A 25,663-nucleotide genomic window follows, 5' to 3' on the forward strand; every position below is an offset into this window, starting at 1 on the left:
AAAAACATTTGCAAGGCCATGTATTTCAAAACACTCTTCCCCCCTTTATTTTGTTTTTCAAATTACAAAAGTAATATATGTTTGTAACAAGTAAAACAATACAAAGATATATAAATTAAACAACTACTTACATTTCCATTCCCCACCAGGGAAACCAATGTTAATGCCTTGTTTTATATCCCTCCACACTTTTCTCTTGGTTCATATAAACACACACATGCATAAATACACATATACGTGTTTTAATTAAAAAAATAGATTCATATACATTATTCTGAAATTTTCTCTTTTCACTTAACAATATACCACAAATATCTCCACAAATTAGTAGAGTTCTAGCTTCCCCCTCAAATTTCTTAATCACATATTTGACATATCATACTTGGTTCAGTTATTTACATAATTTTCCTTTGGGGCTTTCATTTTCCTTCTCTGACTACCCCATTATCCACCTGCATCACCCACCTTCCCCGAACCCAATGTATACTCTTCTATACTTTTCTCCATGCATATAAAATCTTACACAAACATATATGATACATGTTTATTACTCATAAGCACCTAGAAGCATTTTGTAACTGATTTACAAAAACAGTCATTTTACACACTTCTACCTTGCTTTTTTCTCTCAAGAAAACATTGTGGAATTCCATTCAAGTCCACTAGCATAGTTTTAACTTGTCCACCTTAATGGCTATATAAACATCCTATGGAATGGATATAATAGTTCCTTCCCTCTTCCAATTTCCCTGCGATGGGCATTTATTTTGATCCTAGTGTTTTTTGCCACTAGGAACAATTCACAATAAATGTACATGTCCCTTATGTATTGGGGTTTTACTTCTAAGAGAAGATTCCCCAAATTGGCATAAGTATTTTAAGTGATAATAGATGTCAGATTGCTTTTCAAAAGAGCTGTAACAATTTATGTTTCTACCAGCAGTGTCTTAAGAACACCCTTTGTCCTGACAGCAAAAAGCATTCCTGCTCTTTTTTTGTCAGGTTGATTGCATACTGTTATCTCATTATAACTTTAATCTGCATTCTCCAACAACTACTGAGGCTAACCATTTTTTTGATAAGCCCATCAGCCACTTGGATTTGCTCTCCTCTCAACTGTCTATTCATTCTTTGCCATGTTTTGCTATTGGGTTATTTTTTTCCTGTCAATACGAAGACCACTCTTTCTCTGACTGGCTCTGCAAATATTTTCCCCAAAATCGTTGTTTATTGACTGTTGATGGCATCTTTTGCCATGCGAAAGATTGCACTTTTTATGTAGTCAAATATTTATTTTTTAACAGCTTTTGAGTGTCCTGGGTTGGTAAAGTTAATCTCCCCCAATTCCTAGATTGTACATGTAGTCTCCTTTCATTTTCTTTCAAGAATTTTATTGTTATTTTAAAATTTTAAATCTTAAGTCCGCCTCCAATTTTTTCTTTTTTGTATGGTTTGTGCTGTTGGTTCAACTTTACTTTCTTCCTGATTAAAAAGCCAGTTGTACTAGAAAAGGTGGAGAAAATGTGCTGGTTTAATATGTTAAAGCTTTTTAAAAAAATAGTTGGCCATATTATTATTATTATTATTGTTTTTTGTATTGTTAGATACCAAAAGACAATGGTGATACTTAAGAGTGAAAAAGTTTGGTGAATGGCATTCTACATATGTGCTTGATATTCATAATTTTTTAAATTCACATTTATAATTCTAAAATATAAATAGTGCTTATTATGTGGATCACTGTGGGACATACCATAATATACCTCTAATTTTCTTCACATATATTTTGTATTGTTATCATTTAAACTTTCATAAGCCAGAATGAATAGGTTTATGTTTTATAAAATATTTTCTATAATCTTTAGTATAAAATTTTCTGTCACAATTGGAGCATGTCTTGCCTTATGATAAAACACTTGGTCATTAGATGAATGAGATTTCTCCTAAGGATGAATTCCTCCACATATAATGAAATAGGATATCTTGCTCAAGGCTTTCCTACAATTTTTAGGTTTGCATTCCTATAAGCATTCTTCCTAGCATGAACTTTCTGATGTCTGCTGAGGTTTGGCTTCTGGTAGAAAGCTTTGCCACATTCGTTGCATCCATAGGGTTTTTCTCCGGTATGAGTTCTCCAATGTTTATTGAGGCATGACTTTTGACTGAAGGATTTTCCACATTCTCTGCAACGATAGGGTCTTTCTCCTGTGTGTATTTTTCGATGTACATTGAGGTATGACTTCTCACCAAATGACTTCCCACATTCATTGCACACAAAGGGTCTCTCTCCTGTATGTGTCCTCTGATGTTCTCTGCGGTGTGACTTCTGGGTAAAGGCTTTCCCACAAAAAAAACACTCAAAGGGTCTTATCCCAGTGTGTATTCTCTGGTGTTTAATGAGGGTTGACTTATGTGAAAAGGCTTTTCCACAGTCAGTGCATCCATATGGCTTCTCCCCAGTGTGACTTCTTTGATGCCTAATGAATTCAGACTTGTAGCAGAAGGCTTTCCCACACTCAGTACATACATGGGGTTTCTCTGTAGGTGGAACCCTCTTCCGTTTGTACACAAGAGAATTGGTTACTGCTGGTTTATACATAAGTGCTGGGTTATGGCTGAAAGCTTTCTCACAGTGACTGCATTCCCAGAATTTTTCTCCATTAGATCTTCTATCATGCTTTGTATGTTGTAATAATTTCCCATATCCATAGCACTCATCTTGCTTTTTTGAATAGTTTCTCTTAAAACCATTCAAGTCTGAATTATGGTTCACACTCTTTCCAGAAGAGTCCCAGTTATTAGGGTTTTGAACTGAAGGAAAAAGATCAGTGCTCAGATGTGGTATTTTCCCAAACTTATTACATTCATGGCTTCTTTCCTTGGGCAACGTTTTCTTGCTGATGAATGTACCTTGCCTCAAAAGCATGTCTTGCCGTCTTTTCTTCTGGACGTTACCTTGCCAAATATTTTCTGGAGAAGGTACAGCAAACCTTTCCTTATGAATCTGTTATTATGACCTGGAATAAAACTATTTGAGAAATGCCCTAAAAATTTTAAGGGTGCACAGTATATGAATAGAGAGCATGAATCATAACTAAAGGCACCAATGCAGGGAAAAGTATTATACGAGTACAGAAGATTCAAAAACTGGCACAAATGTAATGGAACATGTCATAGATGATAGAGAGAAATAATTTTGAAGATGAGAAGATATTATAGAGCAGTGGTTGGCAAACATGTTCTTAAAGGACCAGTAACTAGTTTAGGCTTTGTGGGCCATATGGTCTCGGTCACAATTACTTAACTCTCCCATTGTATGGTGAGAACACAGCCAGTATGTAAATGTTAAGGAGGGTGCAGCTGTGTTCCAATAAAACTTTATGCACAAAATTAGGTGGCTGACCTATAGGCCAAAGTTTGCCGATCCCTGTTACAGAGGAAAGGGGTTTAAATGTCATAAAGCACTTTGTTACCCAATGCATGGTTCTCAATGGTCAGTATCAGCCTCGTCTGGGAACTGATATGTAGGCAGATATGCAGAATCTTGGGCCCCACCCCCAAACCTACAGAATCAGAATCTGTATTTTAACAAGTTGCCCAGATGCTTCGTTATCATATTAAGAGTTTGACAAGCACTGTTATAGCAGTCAGAGAGCTTATGTTGAACTAGTTAGTAATAATATAAATGGCAAGGGCTCTAAGATGAACTAGATAAAAGAAGGAATCAACGAAGCTAACTAGAATTTAAAGCAGGAGCTCTTAACTTGGTATATAGAAATCTGTTCAAACTACAATTGAGCATTTCCTTTGATTATGAATGTGAACAACAAAACACAGTAGTATTAGCTCCTGTAACTGTCCTAGTTTGTGAATAAGGTATTTTCATGTCACACTATAGTTGTCACAGATTTCTCAAAATATGTTTACAATCATCTCTACTTTGAGATCATGACAGTTATTTGACCTGATGGGAGATCTCATAATTTAATGTATAAATAAGGAAGTATATCTACTATTATCATTAATATCATTAACATCATTAATGTTTTGATATTGCATTTTCTAACTCTATTTTAGTAATTACTGTATTTTAGTAATTTGTATCTCATGTAATCTTATGGGTTTTATTTTTTTAATATGTAAAAAAGGGGTCTTGGGCTTCCCTGGTGGCACAGTGGTTGAGAGTCCGCCTGCCGATGCAGGGGATACGGGTTCGTGCCCCGGTCTGGGAAGATCCCACATGCTGCAGAGCGGCTAGGCCCGTGAGCCATAGCTGCTGAGCCTGCGCGTCCGGAGCCTGTGCTCTGCAAGGGGAGAGGCCACAACAGTGAGAGGCCCGCCTACCGCAAAAAAAAAAAAAAAAAAAAAAAAAAAAAAGGGGTCTATTAGGCTTCACCAGAATGGTTAAGAGTTCCATGGCACAAAAATGATTAAGAACCCCTAACTTAAAGACATTCAGGCATGAGGTAATTTGGGTCCAATTTTAGGAGATGTCAGTGGAAAATGAGAAGTAGACAGGAAGATTTAAAGTCATTTCTCAAAGGAAAACCAACAAAACTAGCACATATGCATAGAACAATTAGGGTGACAGAGAGAGAAGCTTCAAAATGAGCTCATGGTAGCAAAACTCTGGAATGAGAAGTAAGGTGAAGTATATATATGCATGCACTTGTGTGCATGTGAGGTGGAGGGGAGGTAGCAAGTAGAAAAGACGATGGCTTCAGTTCTTGCTCGACAAAAAACAGGGATAAGTGGACATAACTGTGGAGATGATCCAGACTGGTAAAATGGGGGGTAGGGGAGCCTAGGTGGTACAAGGTGGACAAAAGGTGGCAAAATGGCAAAGAGGCCGGTTGTGAGCATCATATGGTCTCAGAACGGATGAGTTCTTTAGGGAGTTACACCATTGAGAAGAGAATCAAGTTCGGAAAACAGAAAATGCAGTAGTCCCTTGGAAGGAAAAGGCTGGGCTACAGCCAGGGAAATAGAGGATACAGCGAACTTAGAAAGGAAGGCTGACTGGATACTATTTTTTGGCAGTTACTATATAAATTCTTGAAAGAGGGAAAAGAAAAGCAGTTGATAGCCAGGTTACAATGGTTTCAGGAAGGTTGACGAACAGTTTCATGAGGCAAAATACACCTCAGAGGGCACCAGAGTGTGATGGTTAAGAATACTGGTTCTAGGGAGTTCCCTGGCAGTCCAGTGGTTAAGACTCTGCACTTCCACTGCAGGGGGAGTGGGTTCGATCCCTGGTCGGGGAACTAAGATCCCACATGCCGCACGGCATGGCCAAAAAATTACAAAAAAAGAATACTGGTTCTAGAGCCTGACCACCTGGGTTCAAATCCCCATTTGGTCCCTTACTTTGTTATATGTTCTTAGACAAGTTTCTTAACCTTTCTGTGATTGTTTGCTCATTTGTAAATGGGGGAATAAAGGCTGGTAATAAACACCTCACAGGTATTGTAAGGGTTGAATGAGTTGATACATGTAAAGGACTGAGAACAGACCTGGCACAAAGTGAGCACACACTGAGTGTTGGCCAGAAATTCTACTGCTATTGCTGCTACTACTACAACCAGTGAAAGCTGGATGGTGGTAATCTCAAAGACATTATTTTGGGGAGAAGCATGAAATGACTTGAATGTTTTGGGGGTTTATATAATATTTAATTCAATCATGTGATTATAACACCAAGTACAAATGGCATAAAGAGATCCAGAAACAGATAGCACTGGCTCTTCTTGCTAAACTCATGACTCTTGGAGAAGCAGAAGTCCAGAGGCATTCTAAAGAGTAGGTTACCAACACTCAGGATACCAGGGGTTATTGTTGAGATATTTTACAGAGCTGATGGGAGAAGGGCAGTTATTCTGAAAATTAAATAGAAGTGGTTAAGACAGGCCAAACTCAGGCGTCTCCTTCACTACCCAACTGTCCCTGTTCATTTCCTGGAATTCACTGCTTCTTCCTCTGTGACTTAGGAAATTAAGGGACTCAGGGATAACTTAAGGCATTAAGGAAAGGATAGGAAGTGAGACTCTGAGTATGGCAGGCAGGTCTGGGGCATTTTACCCAAAAACTGTTAGAATAGAGAATAGGAAGGAATCAGCAAGAACAAGAGAATCACAGAAGCTTATTTGTAAGAATGCCTGAATGTGAAAGAGAAAGTGTACTGATGACCTCAAGAGAGAGACCAAGGATTCTGGAGAAAAGGAGATGGAGCAAGCACACAGGGAGGTGGGATGCACGGAGGCTGAAGGGTCACCAAGAAGGCTGAAGCTCTCAGAGAAATGTCTCCAGCGGTTTTCAAAGCTCTAAGGCTTTTAAAAGCTGGACCCTGAACAAAATCCCAAAGGTGCCAGCCTCCCTTAGTACATCTTTTGCTGGATTTATCATACTTACCCCGACAGTGGCAGCCCGAGCATGATGCCTCACAAATCCATGGTGCTTCTTCCTGCTCCAGCCTGAGGATCACATATGGTTTGGTGCCTTCATAACCTGTTCCAGGGAAATGATCCAGGCCTTGGACTGAGCTCCTTGGTCTTCTCAGGCAGCATTAAAGGCTACACAACAGACACTGTACTTGGGAGGAGACTGTACACACACTTTGTCCAGAACTCAAAAGGAACTAGTCATCCAGGACCACTGAAACTCAAGCCAAGCTCACTGAAGCATGCAGTATAAGGGTTAGGAATACACACTGTGCAGCCAGACTGCTGGGGTTCAAATCCCGCTCTGGCTCTGCTATGTACTGCATGGCTGACACTGGGCAAGTTACTTCACCTTCTCTGCCTCAGTTCCCAAATGTGTAAAATAGTGGTACTAACAGTACCCACCTCGTAAGGCTCTTATGAGGATGACATGAGTTAATAGTTTAAAAGTGGCTAAAACAGTGTCTGAGACATAGAAAGTATTTGGTACTTCAGAGGTTCTAGGTACTTCAGTTACTTTGAGCACCTGAAAAAGGAAAGCCTAATCTAGATTGTGTGGCAGAGCTGTTCTTACCCACTGAGACGAGGTTGCTGTAGGTCTCCAGCATCACATCCCGGTATAGGGCCCTCTGAGCAGGATTCAGCCTGTGCCACTCCTCTTGAGTGAAGCCCACTACCACATCCTTGAATGACACAGGTCTCTGCTGAAGATGAAAGGACATTGAGTCATGTGGGGAAAGTGTAGGCAGAGGTGGATGGTTCTGAATTTTTATAATGTTCATAGGTCAGAGCTTATTATGATCATTTATCTAGGATGCCTTTTATATTCCTGGCTTTGGACTATATATGATGGGATTGGAAGCCACTGTCATTTATATTTGGGTCAACACATATTGACTGAAGACTGTGCCGGACCCAGTCCTGGTTGCTGGGGACACAGTCATGGGTGGCACCTGACCTCAAGGAGCTCACAGCCTGGCAGGGAGAGCAATATGTAAGGCCCTCAGGGTGAAAGGGTAAGAGCTGTGACAATAGGACATCCGGGCTACGGCATGCAGAGAAGTGAATGGTCCACTAAAGTTATCAGGGTCTAGTTAGGCTTCAGAGCTAAGGGATATGAATCTTCTCTGCAGAGATGGAAAAACTGCCTGCCTTGCAGAGGGAGCAGCATGAACAAAGGCACGGGGGCCAAACAGTGATCTTAAGGATGGCAAGTCACTCAGTTACAGGAGAGAGTACAGAGGCCTGTGAGTGATGAAATGATGGACTTTAAGACAATGAGAAATCTATCAAGGGAGTGGGGTGTGTAGAAAGCACATTCTAGAAGGCAGGTGGTGAGTTTCTTACATTCCGTGTCAAGCTGTACAATGGTAACTCTAAGCAGACTGTGAAAAGTTAAGGAGGGACATTGTTCCCTAGAGTAATCACTAAACTCAGTGCAAAGAGGTGTACTGAAGTAAATAAAATTCTAAAAAATATTCAGTTAATCCGCACAAAAACACACACACAGGAGAAAAGAAACAAAGCAAAAGCAGATGGGACAAATAGAAAACTAAATGCTAAAAAGATATAGATCCAATCCTACCAATAATTAAACTATATTAAATTATAAGGTTATTTAATACCTGATTAAACACTCCAAAAAGGCAGAGATTGTTAGACTGAATAAAAAGGTAATACTGCCGGGCTTCCCTGGTGGCGCAGTGGTTGAGAGTCCGCCTGCCGATGCAGGGGACACAGGTTCGTGCCCCGGTCTGGGAAGATCCCACATGCCGCGGAGCGGCTGGGCCCGTGAGCCATGGCCACTGAGCCTGCGCGTCCGGAGCCTGTGCTCCGCAACGGGAGAGGCCACGGTAGTGAGAGGCCCGCGTACCGCAAAAAAAAAAAAAAAAGTAATACTGCCTACAAGAGATACAGAACTCACAGATAGTTTGGAAGTGAATGGATGGAAAGAGGAATGTGGTGGGTGACCTGAAGTAAGAAGAAAGGAAAGACCCTGTACTAACCTAGGTGGAAGATGATGCTCACAAGTAAGACGGAAACAGTGAGATAGAGAAGGACCAATGTAAAGAAGAGCAGAACCTGTACCTTAACTGGTTGTGGGGTGTGAAGAAGGTGTAAGGGTAACACCCTTACCTTTGTGGTATCTCGAAGGCAACTGGGTGACACTGGTCACCAATCTCAATTGCAGCTGAGAAAAACTGCAAAAGCAAAGAGGACGTGGTGTGTTGGGGGACACAAAGGGGGAGACACTCGGCAGGCAGCAGGATGGACATGAGTCATGTCAGGAACGAGAACAGGAACGGAGCTAAAACTGTGTGAGCCATCAGCACAGAAGTGGTAGCTAAAGTAGTCACACAGTGTGGTCTCTCTCAGCAAGGAGACAGGATGAACAGAGTACTCAGGCCAGAGCCCCAAGGGACACTAAAACACAAGAGGCCAATGGCAGAGGGGTCCAGCTGGAGACCCAGAGGAGGAAGTTTGGAAAGGAGGCTCCACAGCCTGGCAAGCCTCAGATTACACTGTCCGGGCAGTCAGTCCTCTGGTTTAGGGCACAGAGAACAAATTCTCCAAAGAGCCCAGTGCCCCGGAACCAGATAGCTGCTGAAAGACCCACAGGTACTAACCTAAGAAGGCATCTGTGATATTGTGATATATTAAGAAATATAGGGCTTCCCTGGTGGCGCAGTAGTTAAGAATCCGCCTGCCAATGCAGGGGACACAGGTTTGAGCCCTGGTCCGGGAAGATCCCACATGCCGCGGAGCAAGTAAGCCCGTGCACCACAACTACTGCGCCTGTGCTCTAGAGCCCATGAGCCACAACTACTGAGCCTACGTGGCGCAACTACTGAAGCCCCCCACGCTCTAGAGCCCATGCTCTGCAAGAGAAGCCACCACAATGAGAAGCCTGTGCACCGCAATGAAGAGTAGCCCCTGCTTGCCGCAACTAGAGAAAAGCCCGTGTGCAGCAATGAAGACCCAACTCAGACAAAAATAATAAATAAATTTAAAAAAGAAATATATATATATATATTTGATCTTCTTGCCTGATTCCTGGCACAGAGCTTCTTAAATCTTTGTAACTTCCAGAGCGACAGAAGTAATAATAGGAGTGTCTTTTATTAGTAGTAACAAGCCCCTGTCAATCATCTCAGAGTTTATACTAATGATGTAACTCTTTGAGGATGGGGGCTGGTTGCCAGAGGAACCACCCAGGTATTAGATGGTTAGAACCTGTAGCCATACACCCCCCAATCTCTGGGGAGGGGAGAGGGATTTGAGATTGAGCTAATCACCAAAGGCCAATAATTTAATCAATTATGCCTAAATAATGGAATCTCCATAAAAACCCTGGAGAGCTTCCAGGTTCGTGAACACAGCCAGGAGGGTGTGCACCCCAAACTCCAAGGGGACAGAAGCTCCTGTGTTCAGGACCCTTCTGTACCTTGCCCTACATACCTCTTTATCTGGTTGTTCATTTGTATCCTCTATAATATCCTTTATAATAAACCTGTAATAGTAAGTAAAGTGTTTCCCTGAGTTCTGTGAGTTATAGCAAATTATCGAAACTGAGGAGGGGGTCATGGGAACCCCCAATTTATAGCTGGCTACTCACAAGTTCAGGTGACCACCTGGGATATCAAATAGGCATCTGAAGTGGGAGGCAGTCTTGTAAGACTGACCCCCTAACTTGTAGGGTCTGCATAGATTTGAAGAATTGTTTGGTGTGGGAAAAAGACTTCTACTCCTGTGAGTAAACAGTTTTTTCTTTAGTACCTAAGATATTATCTTCAAGTGACTGTATAGTAGAGAATTTAACCTTGCCCAAGGGGAGGTCTGACCTTTGCCCTCAGTTCCTAGAAGTTAATCTCTAAGCCCCTGTAACATCCTCCTAGTTAAGAGTGTCTCTGGGGGCCTTGGGCCACACCAGATAGTCTAACAACATGATTTCTGGGGGAAGCTCTGGCTCACAGACGTCAATCAGCTCAACCTCCAGAGGGGCTGGAAACTGAAGTCAGCAGTCAGTCATGTCTACTTTACCAACCCCCAAAGAAAACTCTGGACACCAAGGCTTAGGTGAGCTTCCCTGGTTGGCAATACTCTGTATTGTCACACATGGTTGCTGAGAGAATTTTGCACTGTCCACACTCACTGGGAGAGGACACATGGAAGTCCTGTGTGTGGAACTCTCCTGGACTCTGCCCCAAGTGTCTCTTTTCTCGGCTGATTTTAATCTGTATACGTCTGCTGTAATGAACCCTAACTGTGAATATAACATTCTGTGAGTTTTCCTAGGGAATTATCAAACCTGAGGGTGGTCTTGGGAACCTCCAAACTTACAGTTGCTGTCAGAAGTGAGGGTGGTTTTGTGGACTGCTGTCCACTGCTTTACAGTCACTGACAGACGCAAGAGGCAATGGAGCAGATCAGTTAAAAGCATGACTTTTAACTGGGGCAGGACTGCTCGAGTTCAAATACAGGCTCAGCCACTAAATGAGCGACCCTGGGAAAGCTCTTTAACCTCTCTGTGCCTCAGTTTTCTCATCTGTTAAATGGAGATAATAATAGTGTGTGTCTCTTAGTTATTATATTATGAGGTTTAAATGAGTTAACATGTGTAAAGCCTTTATAAACTGTGCTTGGCATATGATAGCACGATATAAAAGTACCTATTTTAAGTAGAAAAAGATTGTAAATCATTATTTAAAAATCTGTTAAGAAAGGGAAAACAATTCTAAAGGATAGAAAAAAAGGTGTGTGGGGCACCCAGGACCTGTGCCTGGGGGTCAGTGGGGTGGAGAGCCCTAGTGCACTGCACAGTGCCAGTGGCACTGGCCCACTACCTCTGGGAGTAGCCGGAGGGAAGAAGCATTGATAGGGCCCCACAGAGGTGAAAGGGCTGAGAGCAGCCACTCTCCACTCTCAGAAGGCTGTAGGTTTCCTTGAAGAATGCTGGGTCCTACGGTGGTGAGACAGGAAGGGGGCAGGGCACAACCTTTAAAAGAATGACAGCCATTGAGGACACAACATAAACTGGCTAGAACCACCTAGGTCCAAGATGGTGGATGACTGACTTCTACTAGACCTTGAGCCTCAGTATACCTCAGTGTATGCTTATTGTAATACATCAGCAAGCTAAATGACACACCCATAGGTGCCATAACAGTTCCAAGGTGGACCATAAAAGGCCAAAAAGTGGGTGGTGGCCCGATTACCTGGTAATCTCTGCCCCTTCCCTAAAATAGTTGGAAAAATCCTCCCACTTACTAGCCTATGAGATTACCCCCCACCCCATAAAAACAGACAGCCCCCGTACATACCCTGGCGCTTCTCGCCTTCTGAGATGGCCTACACTCTGTCTGCGGAGTGTGTTTCTCCCATGGCCTCTCACCTTCTGAGACGGCCCGCACTCTGTGGAGTGTGTATCTCCCTGAATAAACCTCCTTTCACTTTACTGTGGCTTGCTCTTGAATTCTTTCCTGCGCGAAGTCAAGAACCCACACTTGGCGGCCGTCCCAGGGACTCACCTGAGACCTAGGATGTGACCACCCTCTCGCACCCCACTCTTTTTCCTGCAACAGTAGCACTTGAGTAGTGGCCCAGGCAGATGGATCTGCAGGCAGGACCAAAACCAGGGTGGAGGCCATGGAAGCTGGCATGTGAGACCCTAAGACCTACACAAAGAAGGTACCAACTAGACTCCCTCTCTGATGCCAGAACAACATACTGTGGTAGTGCGTGAGCAGCAGTCAGGCTTCATCACAGAGCACAGGACCTGGCTCAGTGACAGGTTCTGGGCACTATTTCCCAAAAAGAGCTAACTGGAATGGAATGGGATGGGATGGGGTGGAGTGGGATAGGATAGGATGAAACAGAATGGGAGGGAATAGAACAGAGCAAAGCAGAAAAGACATAATCCTGCACCTAAAAGGCCATGCCATTTTCACCAAACACAGGGATGAAGAGGAGAGAGATGGAAGAAACACTGAAGCTGTAAAATCAGCAAGACTTGGTGACTGAGTGTGAGAGGTGGAAGGTGGGGAGAAGTCAAGGGAAAATCGCAGGGTCTTTGCTTGCCTGGTGGGATGGTACCATCTCCTGAGATGAGAAACAGGGAAGAGGAGACAGAAATCAAGAGTTCAACTTTGTACACACTAAATCTGAAGTGCTCTGGGGCAGCCAGGTGCAGATGTTGGGCAAAGGGGTCTGAAGCTCTCAGAGGAGGCCTCAGCTTAGGTATGGATGTGGGAGTCACTTACAGACGCACCAGCATCAACCTAAGCGTGGATGAAACCACCCCCAGAGGCCCCAGAGAAGGTTCAAACCGACAGGAACATCAATGTCTAAGACACTTCTTTAAAAAGAAGTGCCCAGAAAAGCTAGTTTTCTCTTGGAAATAACAATACACTTCTTCCTTATGGCCAGTGCAAGTCATGGGCTGTGTTTGCCTTTTTGCTGGGCTACCAGGAAGTCCACAGTTGACTCTCACTGGACTCTCCTCTTGTACATCTGTATTCCAACAAAGAATGTTCCTTGCATCATTGCTTAAAATATCAAATTTGGAAACTACTGGAATGTCCATAATATGGGGGATGGGTTAAGTATTCCATGCATATGATGGAGCATTATGTACGTTATTTTTTTTTAAAAAAGGCATGGTTCTTAGTATTAATATGGTATAATCTCTAGGATATTTTAATTGGGAAAAAAGGGTAGAGTAGTAGTATGTATAATAAGTATCTGGCCATTGTGTCTATGTGTATAGAGAGGCTGTGGTATTCTACCCAAATCTCCCTGCAGTACCTGGGTACTTCTCCCAGCTGCTAGGAGATGGCTGGCTGTTGCCGGCGTGAAACCTTTAGAGAATTTCCCTTGGCCAAAGGGAGCGACCCCACCCAAGGCTATGTCCCCTCCCTGGGGCAGCCTACAACCAATGACTGGTTGATTTCAGAATACAAAGGCCTCCTTGCCTCCATTCAGGACAACATTGAGGACCATCCCAGCTCCAGAGCATCTTATAAGATCAGCTGATGCCTCTGTTCAACAACTCCCTCTGCCCACCTTGCTTCCTTCACTGACTTACGGGTGTTCCAAGAGCCTCCCTAGTAAACCTTCTGTGTGCAAATTTCCATCCCCAAGTTTGTTTTCCTGAGAACCCAGCCTATGACAAAGCATATGTGGTTGAAATGCATATATTTTTTTCTAGAACAGTTTCCCCAAGAAGGGAAAGTAGGCTCATTTTGTTTGTTTTTTGGCCGCGCCGTGTGGCATGTGGGATCTTAGTTCCCCGACCAGGGATCGAACCCGCACCCCCTGCATTGGAAGCATGGAGTCTTAACCACTGGACCGCCAAGGAAGTCCCGAAAGTAGACTCGTAAATGTCACACTTACCTGGTACTCGATCATTTTCTGTTGTTCTTGGAAAAAGATCTGCGGCCTGTGAAGATAGAGATTGGGGGGTGGGGAGGAGGATGGAGAAAGAGAACAGAGCTGTGAGGGACGAGGCTTGTTTTAGAACTTGCAAATTCCCTGTAAATCTTGGACAAAAACCCATGCTTTAGATCACTGGGGTAGAAGAAAAAAATGTTGCCATTCAATTCGGAATGTGGATGCACAGAAGAGACTTACCAGGAAACGAAAGTTGCTACCAAGTAAGAACTGAAAGTTATTAAAAAACAAAATCCTTAAAACTTAAATAACTGGCTCCAAGTATATTCTGGAAAAGGGGCTTCTATATCTGTAATGAAAATATTACAAAAAAAACTCAAAGTAAAATAACTGTGTAACATTAATAAAACTAATGGTTACTTAAAGTATGGTACAAATAATTACTGAAAGGCTAAACCTTGTTATTCACCAGCAGTTTATTAAGTATTGTCATTAAAAAATAATTTTTTTTTCAGCCGCATTGTGCAGCTTGCCGGATCTTAGTTCTCTGACCAGGGATTGAACCTGGGCCACTGCAGTGAAAGCGCTGAGTCCTAACCACTGGACCCCAGGGAATTCCCTAAAAAATAATTTTTAACAGATGAGAACAAACATCCACCATATTAGGAGATATGGAACTAAATTTATACCAAACATTGATTAAGAATGTTTTAAGTTTTTCACTCACAGTAGTGAGAAACCTTATAAATAGGTCTGAATATACTTTGCCAATAATCTACAGCCTGGAATTGAAATTCTACATCCAGAAGCAACAAGAGGTCTCACACATGAGTGAGGGGATTGTAATTTGGTTCAACCATTTTGGAAAACCATTTGGCCATATCTACTAAAGCTGAACATTGTTCCATTCCTGGATATATACTAGAGAAATACCAGAGAAATACATGCATATTGTTCAACTAAGACTTGTATTTAATGTAAGAATGTTCATAGCAGCTTTGATCATAGTGAGTCAAAACTAGAAACTGCCCAGGAGAACTAGATAAATTGTGATGCACCCATACAATGAAATACTATTCAATAATAAAAAGGAATGAACTGCTGACATCCATGCAACAACATGGATAAGTCTCACAGACATTATGCCAAATGAAAGATGTCAAACATAGGAGAGAATATACTGTATAATTCCATTTCTAGAAAGTTCCAGAATGGGTAAAACGAATAATATGGAGACAGAGTCAGAATGGGGGAAGGGAATGAGTCACTGAGATGGGGCAGAAAGGAGCCTTCTAAGGTAGGTCAGCAAACTTTTCATTTAAAGGACCAGACAGTAAATATTTTAGGCTTTGGGGGGTCATATGGAGTTTTCCACAAGTACTCAATTCTGCTGTTGTAGCACGAAAGCAGCCATAGACAATAATATATAAATGAATGAGTGTGTATCTGTATTCCAATAAAACTAATTACAAATGCAGATGGCAGGCCATATTTGGCTAGTGGGCTAGAGTTTGCCAACCCCAGCTCTAAGGTGATGGAAATGTTGATCTAAGTGGTGGTTAAATGAGTGTGTATATGTATTTTAAAAATTCATCAAATTGTATATTTATGATTTGTACATTTTGCTCTATGTATTTTATATCTCAGTAAAAGAGAAAAGGAAAAGAAAGGCAAAAAGCAAAAGGCAAGGCTCAGACGAAATAAGTCTTACATCCACCAGAACTGATTCATGCCTTTGAGGGCAGGAAAACCATCCCACCATTGTGGGGCTACAAGAGTTTGTCTCCTGATTGGCATTCTTGAGTTGTGGCCCTGATGGCTGACAACTCCAACTTTGTCAACCCCAGAGCTGACTCCCCACAGATCCAGGCTTTGCCCACTGAGAAAAAGTCTAGGAGGACAACCTTTAAAACAGAGCAACTAGTATCTCTCCTTTGCAAAAAGAAGAGACTATAATTTTCCTACAGGACAGAGAAGAGCTTTTCCTGAGTATAGTGACATTCACACCATTTGACTATCCTGACGTGCTCTCCTGTAAAAACAGGTGTAGCAAATTACTGTCCTGAGGTTTCTTTACATAATCATAAATAATCCCTCCAACACTAATCAGTGACTGCCCTATTCTTACAGTTGGTCAATTCTGAGATCAAAGAAAATTAACCAGAGGAGACTGAGAAGAACTGGCCACGGCTGGAAGAATAGACTTTATTTAATTTTATACTTTTATGTGTCAAGTAAGCCTGAGAATTTAAAAATGATTTATTCCAAATGTCACATAAAAGGACTTCAGTGTCCCTAAATATTAAGCTTGCCCACATGGTGAGCTTAGCACTGAAGGTGAAATTCCTATAATATTATCATCCTCGAACTGAGATAATACTCGTCCTAATTGGACAAGTGGAGGTAAATTTTCTTGGTAAAATAGCCTAGGCATGCCAAGTGTTAATAATACAGAGGGTTCATTGGGTCAAACTACCTCAGGATGAAGACTGAGGTCTCAAGGTCACCTAAGGTCCAGACCTACTAAATTATTCAAAAGCTAGGAAGAATTTTATACAATATCTTAATAATGTTGGTAAAAATTGTTGTTTCCTTTACTTATATATTCCAATAGTGTTGATGAGGAACTGTTCAAGTTGTTACTAAGAAAAAATAAAGATTCTCTGAGAGGAGGAAATTCTAGAAGCCCTTCTGAACCTGTGAAAGAATGTGAATAAAATTATGAGTTTCTCCTTTTAAGGAAAGTGAACAGCTTCCAATTAGTTTAGTGATTGGTAGAAGACAACAGTTTTAAGGGAAATAATTGTTTCCAAATGAATACATTTTCCTTGCTTTGTTTTACAGAAGTTCTTTCTCATGAAGTACTGACATATCATCTTTTGAAAAAGAGAATAATTCTAAAGTACAGGAAATATTCTCTATCATGATCTGGGTGGTGGGTACATGAGGGTACATATATGGAAAAATTCCTAACACTACAGTGCTAAGTGAGTTAATGTTTTACTTTTCTCTTAATGGACAAAAATATTATTTATTTAATGGACAACAAATATCCATTAAGTGCACTGAAATACTGTACAGGTCATAAAGCATAAGTCATAAAGCATGGTTAGTGTGAAAGTGGCATTTAACTATCGTATCAGCAGCGGAAGAGACTGAGCAATGAGCTTACTGTGTCTTAAAAAATGCTTTTTCTTTACTGAGGTATAATTTACACATAATAAATGAACCTATTCTAACTGTACAGTTCGATACGTTTTGACAAATTATTCACTCATGTAATCACCACACAATCAGGATATGGAACATTTCCATCACCCAGAAAGCTCCCTTATGTGTCTTTTGTTGAGGAACATCCCGTTCACAAGATATAACAAATTTGTCTCAATGGTATTAAGGTGAACTATTTAGATTCCTGTCTCTTCTACAGAAGAAATAAAAAGTGATTTTCTTGAATGTTAAATACAGATACTTCTTTGCTTAAATAATATATTAATCAAGTTATACCTGTAAGTCAAAAAAGCAGTTAAAAAGCAAGGTATGATCTACTTGTTTCAATTTCATTTATATGAAGTTCAGAAACAGGCAACCCTGACCTAAGTGATGGCTTTGGGCAGGCACTGCTTGGGAGAAGTGGGGAAGCCTTTGAGGAGCTGGAAATATTCTCTATCGTGATCTGGGTGGTGGGTACATGAGGGTGCATATATGGAAAAATTCATAAAGCTACACGCTATTCTCTATGTAAGTTACATCTCAAGTTTTAAAAAACATAAAAAACCACAATCCCGTTATTTAAGAAATATATATGTAGAAAAACTTCTGGTATGAAATACAATAAAATATTATTAGTGGCTCGATTTGGGTGGCAGCAGATGTTTCTTACTCTAATCTGTAACTGTTAACACATATGCATTTCATTGTTTACATATTTCATTCATTTTCCCACTGCCTTTTTTCATTATGAGGGAAGTCACAGGAGGGTTTGAAAAGGGGACGGGGTTCTCTGAGAGAACTGAACTGTCCATTAGGAATTGAGCTGGCAGGAAAGGCCTGGGGCAGTTAATCCAGCTTTGGGCCACTACACTGCCTCCCTCACCTTCCTGGACTTGGCTACTCAGCCTCAGCCTGGTCTCCATGACTATGCAGCTAAGAGTCCAGACAGGGCCAGAAAAAATAAGGGAGTGGGTTGGCCACACGCCAAACTACAAGATGGCAGAATGCACTGGGCTGGACCAATGTCCCCTTCCCCTGAGAGGACGTGCCTGTCACATGAGAGAACATGGCCTTCCCTGCCTCCCCTTTCACTTCTGTCTGTCTCTCTGAATCTTGGGGCCAACCCTTCTCCCACCATGTAGCCATGGAGGGTCCCTGGAAGGAGAGACAACAGTTTGAGTCTTGCTAAACTTCTGGCTCAGGGATGATGCTATTTCCTGTTACGTAGGAACCTTTGCTCTGGCAAGAGGTCTGGACCCTAGGTGACTCCTTCAGAAGGGGATTTTTGTCCCAAATTCCCATCTCCTGGACCAGAGGGTCTTTTACCTGGTCTGCTAGGCTCTCACAGCTGTATTTCTCAACAGTAACTCATCCTCTGGGACTTCCCTGGGGTTCCAGTGGTTAAGACTCCATACTTCCAATTCAGGGGGCGAGGGTTTGATCCCTAGTCGGGGAACTAAGATCCCGCATGTCTGTGGTGTGGCAAATAATAAATAAATAAATAAATATTTTTAAAAAACAGTAACTCACCCTCAGCTGCAGTTGCTGACAGGGCCTTCTGTAGACGTGTCCGAGGTCCTGTGGGCCCCAAGGAGAGCCCTGCTGTCCAGCGAGGTGTTGGGACCCAAAGGTGTACAGGGCACTCAGGAAACCTGAAGATAAGCAGACCCCATGGTGAGAGTCATCGAACCGTCCCTCCCCAAATACTCTCTGAGGCCTAAGGGAAGAAGCCTGCAGAACACTGGGCAGTAGACATATCTGAATGATGGCTGTGCTCCGGGTTTGGGGCAGGGGGAGCTTCTGGAAAGACCTTGAGCCTGAGAGTTACTCAGACAGAAGTCTGAAGCCAGTGATTCCTTTAACTGACTGAAGGGATCTAGTCCAGACACTTCACTTCACTGGGCCTCATTTTCCTCATCTGTGAAAACAGGAATGATAAACGATAATTTTAAAAAGCCCATCCTTAGGGGCTTTCCAAAAGTTACCTCCATTAACAAAACCCATGGGAGTTCCCTGGTGGCCTAGTGGTTAGGATTCTGGGCTTTCACAGCTGAGGGCCTGGATTCAATCCCTGGTCAGGGAACTGAGGAAAAAAACAAAACAAAACCCAGGAGTTTCTAGATTTTTTGATGATGGCCATTCTGACCGGTGTGAGATGATATCTCACTGTAGATTTGCATTTCTCTAATGATTAATGAAGTTGAGCATTCTTTCATGTGTTTGTTGGCAATCTGTATATCTTCTTTGGAGAAATGTCTATTTAGGTCTTCTGCCCATTTTTGGATTGGGTTATTTGTTTTTTTGTTATTGAGCTGCATGAGCTGCTTGTAAATCTTGGAGATTAATCCTTTGTCAGTGGCTTCATTTGCAAATATTTTCTCCCATTCTGAGGGCTGTCTTTTGGTCTTGTTTATGGTTTCCTTTGCTGTGCAGAAGCTGTTAAGTTTCATTAGGTCCCATTTGTTTATTTTTGGTTTTATTTCCATTTTTCTAGGAGGTGGATCAAAAAGGACCTTGCTGTGGTTTATGTCATAGAGGGTTCTGCCTATGTTTTCCTCTAAGAGTTTGACACTGTCTGGCCTTACATTTAGGTCTTTAATCCATTTTGAGTTTATATTTGTGTATGGTGTTAGGGAGTGTTCTAATTTCATACTTTTACATGTATCTGTACAGTTTTCCCAGCACCACTTATTGAAGAGGCTGTCTTTTCTCCACTGTATATTCTTGCCTCCTTTATCAAAAAATCTAGAAACAATAAATGCTGGAGAGGGTGTGGAGAAAAGGGAACGCTCTTGCACTGTTGGTGGGAATGTAAATTGATACAGCCACTATGGAGAACAGTATGAAGGTTCCTTAAAAAACTACAAATAGAACTACCATATGACCCAGCAACCCCACTACTTGACATATACCCCGAGAAAACCATAATTCAAAAAGAGACATGTACCACAATGTTCACTGAAGCACTATTTACAATAGCCAGGACACGGAAGCAACCTAAATGTCCATCAACAGATAACTGGATAAAGACGATGTGGCACATATATACAATGGAATATTACTCAGCCATAAAAAGGAATGAAATTGAGTTATTTGGAGTGAGGTGGATGGACCTAGAATCTGTCATACAGAGTGAAGTAAGTCAGAAAGAGAGAAACAAATACCGTATGCTAACGCATATATACGGAATTTAAAAAAGCGGGACTGATGAACCTAGTGGCAGGGCAGGAATAAAGACACAGACGTAGAGAACAGACTTGAGGGCACGGAGGGGGAAGGGGAAGCTGGGATGAAGTAAGAGAGTAGCATTGATATATATACACAATCAAATGTAAGATAGCTAGCTAGTGGGAAGCTGCTGCATAGCACAGGAAGTGCTCAGTGCTTTGTGACCACCTAGAGGGGTGGGATAGGGAGGGTGGGAGGGAGGCTTGAGAGGGAGGGGATATGGGGATATATGTATACATATACCTGATTCACTTTGTTGTACAGCAGAAACTAACAACATTGTAAAGCATTTATACTCCAATAAAGATGTGAAAAAAAATTTTTTAAATAATAATAGTGTTTCAATGTTAACTTTCCTGCTTTTGATAATTATATTGTGGTCACATAAGAAAATGTTCTTGTACTCAGGAAGTTCACATTAGGGGTAAAAAGGGCTATCATGTCTACAACTTACTGTCAAATGGAGGCAGGCAACCACATGGAGGCTTTTTTTTTTTTTTTTTTTGGCCATGCCCCGCTGCTTGCAGTATCTTAGTTTCCTGACCAGGGATCAAACCCAGGCCACGGCAGTGAAAGTGCCGAGTCCTATCCACTGGACCACCAGGGAATTCCCTGCAGGCTCTTTTTCAAGCTGCCTTATTCAGTCTCTGCAGCCAATGGTCAGTCTCCAAAGGCTAAGAGATTTTGACCAGGGGGCTCTGAGGTCCCCCTCCAAATTACCTACATAGAAGAATCAGCCTTCACCTGTTAACTTCATTAACAGGATCCTGACTCCAAATTCACCCCAAACTGCAGTGTTCACTTAAATGTTTATGTTTTTGGATTCCAGAGGGTATAACAGAAAACAGGCAATCTCAAATGGCCAAGCCAGGGCTATAGAACAGAATTTTGTCCTGGTGTGTGTCTGGTTTCAGAATTTCAGACAAAACTTCCACATTGTATGAATGTTTTGGCTTCAGGTTATTTCTATGATTCCATTTAAGTCAAGTTCAAAAACAGGCAAAATTAATCCATTGAAATAGACCCAGGGGCGGCAGTGGGTACTGACTGATAAGGAAGGCTTCGGCATGCTAGAAATGATGTATATTGTGATCTACGTTGTGTTTACACAGTTCTCTGCAATGTAATAATTCACTGAGCTGTAGCCTTAACATAAGAACACTTGACTGTCTGTGTATCTGTGTCCAGATCTGGAAACGATCTGGAAAAAATGTTTCTTGCATAAATAAAATGAAACAATCTATATTCAAACTTAAAAAATTTTTCACATAGAGCCACATACTGCCACCCCATCAGGTATAGATATTCCATTTAATTAGAGTTCAAGAACAGACAAAATTAATCTGTAATGTTAGAATTGGGAGAATGGTTCCCCATGGCAGGGTAGTAACTGGGAGCGGGTATCGTGAGAATTTCAGGGTGCTAGAACGTTGTTTTCTGATCTGAACACCTAGGGGTGTTCTCTTTGTGACAATTAGTTGAGCTGTATGTATATTTTTCTATGCATTTTATATCTCAATAAAAGATTTATGTTAAAAACTTAAAAAAGAAAAAGTATTTGCTCCCAAACCTGGCATTGAGCACAGTGTAGGTGATGAAGGAAAAGAGCTACAATAAAAAGAAAATGCCCTAACTCCTTACCCTTGCATATGTGTTCTGTATCTTTGATTCTGTGCAGGTAAAAATCAGAGACTGTCTGCTCTAAAAATGAAAGCTTGACATGTATGGCTTCTGAAAGATGTTACCTGCCTTACCTCTCTACTTCCTTTGCTCCTTAAGGTGATATACTCATTGTGTTTTCTCTAAAGACTACATAAGGATTGAACGTAATATTTATCAAAACAATTAAAATACTGTTTCAGCATTTCACCCTTTTATTAAGCTAATGGTCAAAATCTTATTTGCATTTCATTTGTAATTTTGTCTCAGTCCATCTTAATCACCATTAGTTTGACTTTAATTTCAGTGAAGAACAGTTTCTAAAAGTAGCTTTAACTTTTGTTTTTGCGGTTGTTATTGTGGTTTTATGTTTATTGAATTGTTCTACCAGGATTTTATATGGCACAGATTCATGAAGGTCAAACGTACCATGCCTAAAAAACACAGAACGAAACAAAAAAATTCTCAGAACACAGTAACTTCTAGATCCAGTTTCTTTTCCTTCCATAATTCATCTTTTTTTCCCCAGCCTTATAGAGATATAATTGACATATAACACTGTGTAAGTTTAAGGTGTACAATGCCTTGATATGATACATGTATACATTGCAAAATGATTACCACAACAGGGTTAGTTAACATCTCCATCACCTCACATAATTACCGTTTTTTTTCTTTCTTTGTGTGTGTGTGTGTGTGTGTGTGTGTGTGTGTGTGGTGAGAACATTATTTTTAAGTTAAGCCTAGATAAAAGTATTTTCCGAATGCTCTCAAGGTTTGCTCCTTCAGCAAAATCGTTTACATCAGTTTAGATACTTACTCAGTAAACCCTTTGTTTTCTAACCACAGGCAAAGTTACATCCATCCTAGCTGCCGTGGAGTCAGAACAGATTTCCAGAAACCAGGCTGGCTCTTGGGACGCTGTCACAGATGGACATGTCATTACATTTTCCAGAAAGAACCTTAAAGGAAATATTAGGAGAAATATGCATTTTTAACAAGATGTTACTTAAGAGAATTCTAACACTTGATCCTTTCAAAGCACTTTCCTTCATGTGGGGAACAGTAAAAAAGGGAGAAAAAGGTTTCTTTTTTTTTTTTGGTTGCTCCCCATGGCTTCCAGGATCTTAGTTCTCCGACCAGGGATTGAACCTGGGCCCTCAGTAGTGAAAGCACGCAGTCCTAACCACTGGACGGCCAGGGAATTCCCAGAGAGGGAGGTTTCAAAAAGAGTTTTGAAGTGGGTTTTCGCCCTAACGAACTGAACAGAACTGGCTGCTCATCAGCTGGGGCATGTCACATGGGTGAAGTGTGTTCCCACTGTGCAGGGTTGCAGCCTCAAATCCTTGACTCTCCCATCCCCACCGTCTGCATTTTGCAAGCCTCAACACCAACCCACATTAAGCCTCCTAATCACAGACACACGCGGTGTCTCCAATCTATTAACTCCCAGAGGTCCTTGTAGTCACAGATACCCCGGAATGCCAAATTTGACCATCAAAGACCACTTAGTCAGTGACTACAAAACTCACTGATCCATTCTGATTGCCGAACAGTGAAACAGTGAATTACACAGATCCCTGAGGGCGAACCCACACTGATCTCCAATGCTATCCCAAAGACTGGGGATCAATCGCTGACTCCCACTTTCCTACCTCCCCCCACAATTACTAACAGTCCCAATCACTGACACCTCCCCCCATTGATCCCTCTATTCCCCATTCCCTGATATACAAAAGTCCAGTCACTGATGCCCTCAGATACCCCCATCGATGATCCAAAGGAAGTCATCACTGATGGCCTAAAGATTTCTCCAAACACTGATCCTCACTGACCACCCTCAGAACTGAACCTCGAAGTTTCCACAGTCACCAGTTCCAGGTACCCAAGCAGAACTTAGAACCTCCAGTCACTGACCCCTCAGGCTTCTGATCACTGAGCCTTAACGACATTCAAATCAGTGTCTTCGAAGAAACCCACTTGGCCTCAGACCCTTGAAGACCACCATAAACTGACCCCCACGCACTCTCTCAATCAAGAACCCTCGTTTATTGATTCCCACATACTCCCAATCCATCTTCTTCACAGACACTGACACTGACTCACACAAACCCGCCACCACAGACTCCCTCCCCCAAGAGGCTCGGACGCCCAATCACTTAACCCTTCAGTACCCTCAGTCTCTGAGCCTTACGGGTTCCCATGACTGACCCAGTTGGGCCACCGTAGCCGTCTGGTCGCCCTCCTACCCAGGTCCTGAATTTGGACTGTTTCTCACACTGACCTTTCCCATTTTCCCCGCATCCGCGCCCATAACCTGAAACTGCCGCACCACGCCGCCTCTCCGCGGTATGAGCATTTCCCATCCGGAGCGGCCGTGCGCAGACTCAGTCGCATCTTTGAGGCTGTCGGCCGCCACCTGGCAACCTTCCAGAGAACAGGATTCTGGGTTTCTGAATTTTAACGGCAGGTATGATGGCCGCGCCTGCTTGACAACCTCTTGCTGGGGGCGGCCATGTTTCAACCTGTGCCGTAAGGCGAATGACTAGGCCTTTGTTAGACGATTAGGCTATTTTAGGGCGGGGAGAAGCAAGTGTTCCGGGGTCCCTAAACACAGACGTCACTGCCGCTTTTAGCGTCTCAGAAACCCACACCTCCTGAGACCAATATAGAGGTTCTCTGACCTGGAAATTGAGCTTTGTCTCCAGCTGCGCAGGCAGCGAGGTAAGATGGCCGCGTCCGTTTACGCCGCTTTTCACGTGTAATGGGCGCGGCCATCTCTCAGGAGGAACGTCTGTAAAGCAAAGTGACACTTTTTCTGGGCCAGCTCTAGGATTTGGAGAACAGCGAAGAGAGGCTGTTCTCTTGGGGAGGCTGAGGCCCCCGCGATACTTTACGGAGGGGGCGGGGCTGCAAGAGAGGGCAAGTAGGAGGTTCTTAGCCGACTATTGAAAGAATACGTTGAAAGCCGAGTCTTTATCTTAGGTGGCTTGACGCTTTTTGACATTAAAAATGAAATACCAGAAAATGGGTTTATTCTGGAATAGCAGAGAATCGCAATTCCGGACGAGCAAGCTACAGCAAAAATCATAGGCAAGTCCACCAAACAAAGGAGAGGAACAGTTATTTTATAGAGAAAAAGGAGGTAGTTGGGAGGGGTTGTTTTGAAGAAAAGTCCTTTGGAGAAAAGTGAAAGTTCAGAGTGAGGAGAGTTTCTGATTGGCTGAGTTGCTGGGGTAGTGGATTTCTTGTAGGAGATGCAATGCACATATCTTCTTGTTGAGGCCTGTGATTGATGATTCTTTCCTGTTGATTCTTCTGTTGGGATCAGTTTTTCCTGTAATTGACATGGAGTGGTACTGCCTGAGAGCTCCCCTTTCAGGCCGCCCTGCTCCATTTGAGTGAGGTTTTCCTTTATTTTCATGCTCCAGAAGACGACCTGAAACATTGGTGTGACTGCTAGCAGTTTATTTGACAGGTAGAGGATGGGTAAGTGAGACCGGGGAGGGATGGAAACCAACACAGAGTGCATCCGTGAGCCAGAGTACCCTTGTGAGCAATGGTGGTTCAGTCCTGTGGGGAACTCTGGGAGATTGTGTAGAAATCGCCTCCCAACTGTCCCACTCAAGGGCTGATGAAGCTGAGATAGTTATATGTCATCTCTGCTTCCTCATTGTTGAGGGCTATTGTAAGGGCCTTAAAGCTGTAGCATTTTCAGCCTGCCTCATGGGCAGATC

The 25,663-nt window shown here is 42.3% G+C and overlaps 1 protein-coding gene across 2 annotated transcripts; it reads right to left on the reverse strand.

Moving 5' to 3' along the window:
* Positions 1-23: 23 nt before the first annotated feature.
* ZNF793 (zinc finger protein 793) lies at positions 24-24,290 on the reverse strand. Of its 2 annotated transcripts, none has more exons than XM_081217198.1 (7): positions 24,211-24,290; positions 22,747-22,888; positions 18,570-18,691; positions 13,830-13,875; positions 7,012-7,138; positions 6,409-6,504; positions 24-2,970 (listed from the first exon to the last, which is right to left on the reverse strand). In XM_081217198.1, the coding sequence occupies exons 4-7, from the start codon at positions 13,842-13,844 to the stop codon at positions 1,988-1,990; spliced, it is 1,221 nt and encodes a 406-aa protein (XP_081073324.1). In that variant the 5' UTR covers positions 13,845-13,875; positions 18,570-18,691; positions 22,747-22,888; positions 24,211-24,290; the 3' UTR covers positions 24-1,987. The 2 variants fall into 2 exon arrangements, with proteins under 2 accessions (XP_081073324.1, XP_081073323.1); XM_081217197.1 differs by having other exon boundaries at positions 7,012-7,141.
* Positions 24,291-25,663: the final 1,373 nt, after the last annotated feature.

The sequence above is a fragment of the Mesoplodon bidens genome (genome assembly GCF_964165515.1).
Source record: "Mesoplodon bidens genome assembly, chromosome: 18".
NCBI classification, from domain to species: Eukaryota; Metazoa; Chordata; class Mammalia; order Artiodactyla; family Ziphiidae; genus Mesoplodon; species Mesoplodon bidens.

Coding starts and splice junctions, on each gene's coding strand:
- ZNF793 (XM_081217197.1), bottom strand. Junction 6,505..7,011: donor CAGCAACCTCGTCTCAGTGG/GTAAGAACAGCT, acceptor TCCCTGGAACAG/GTTATGAAGGCACCAAACCA. Junction 2,971..6,408: donor CTCGGGCTGCCACTGTCGGG/GTAAGTATGATA, acceptor TACCTTCTCCAG/AAAATATTTGGCAAGGTAAC.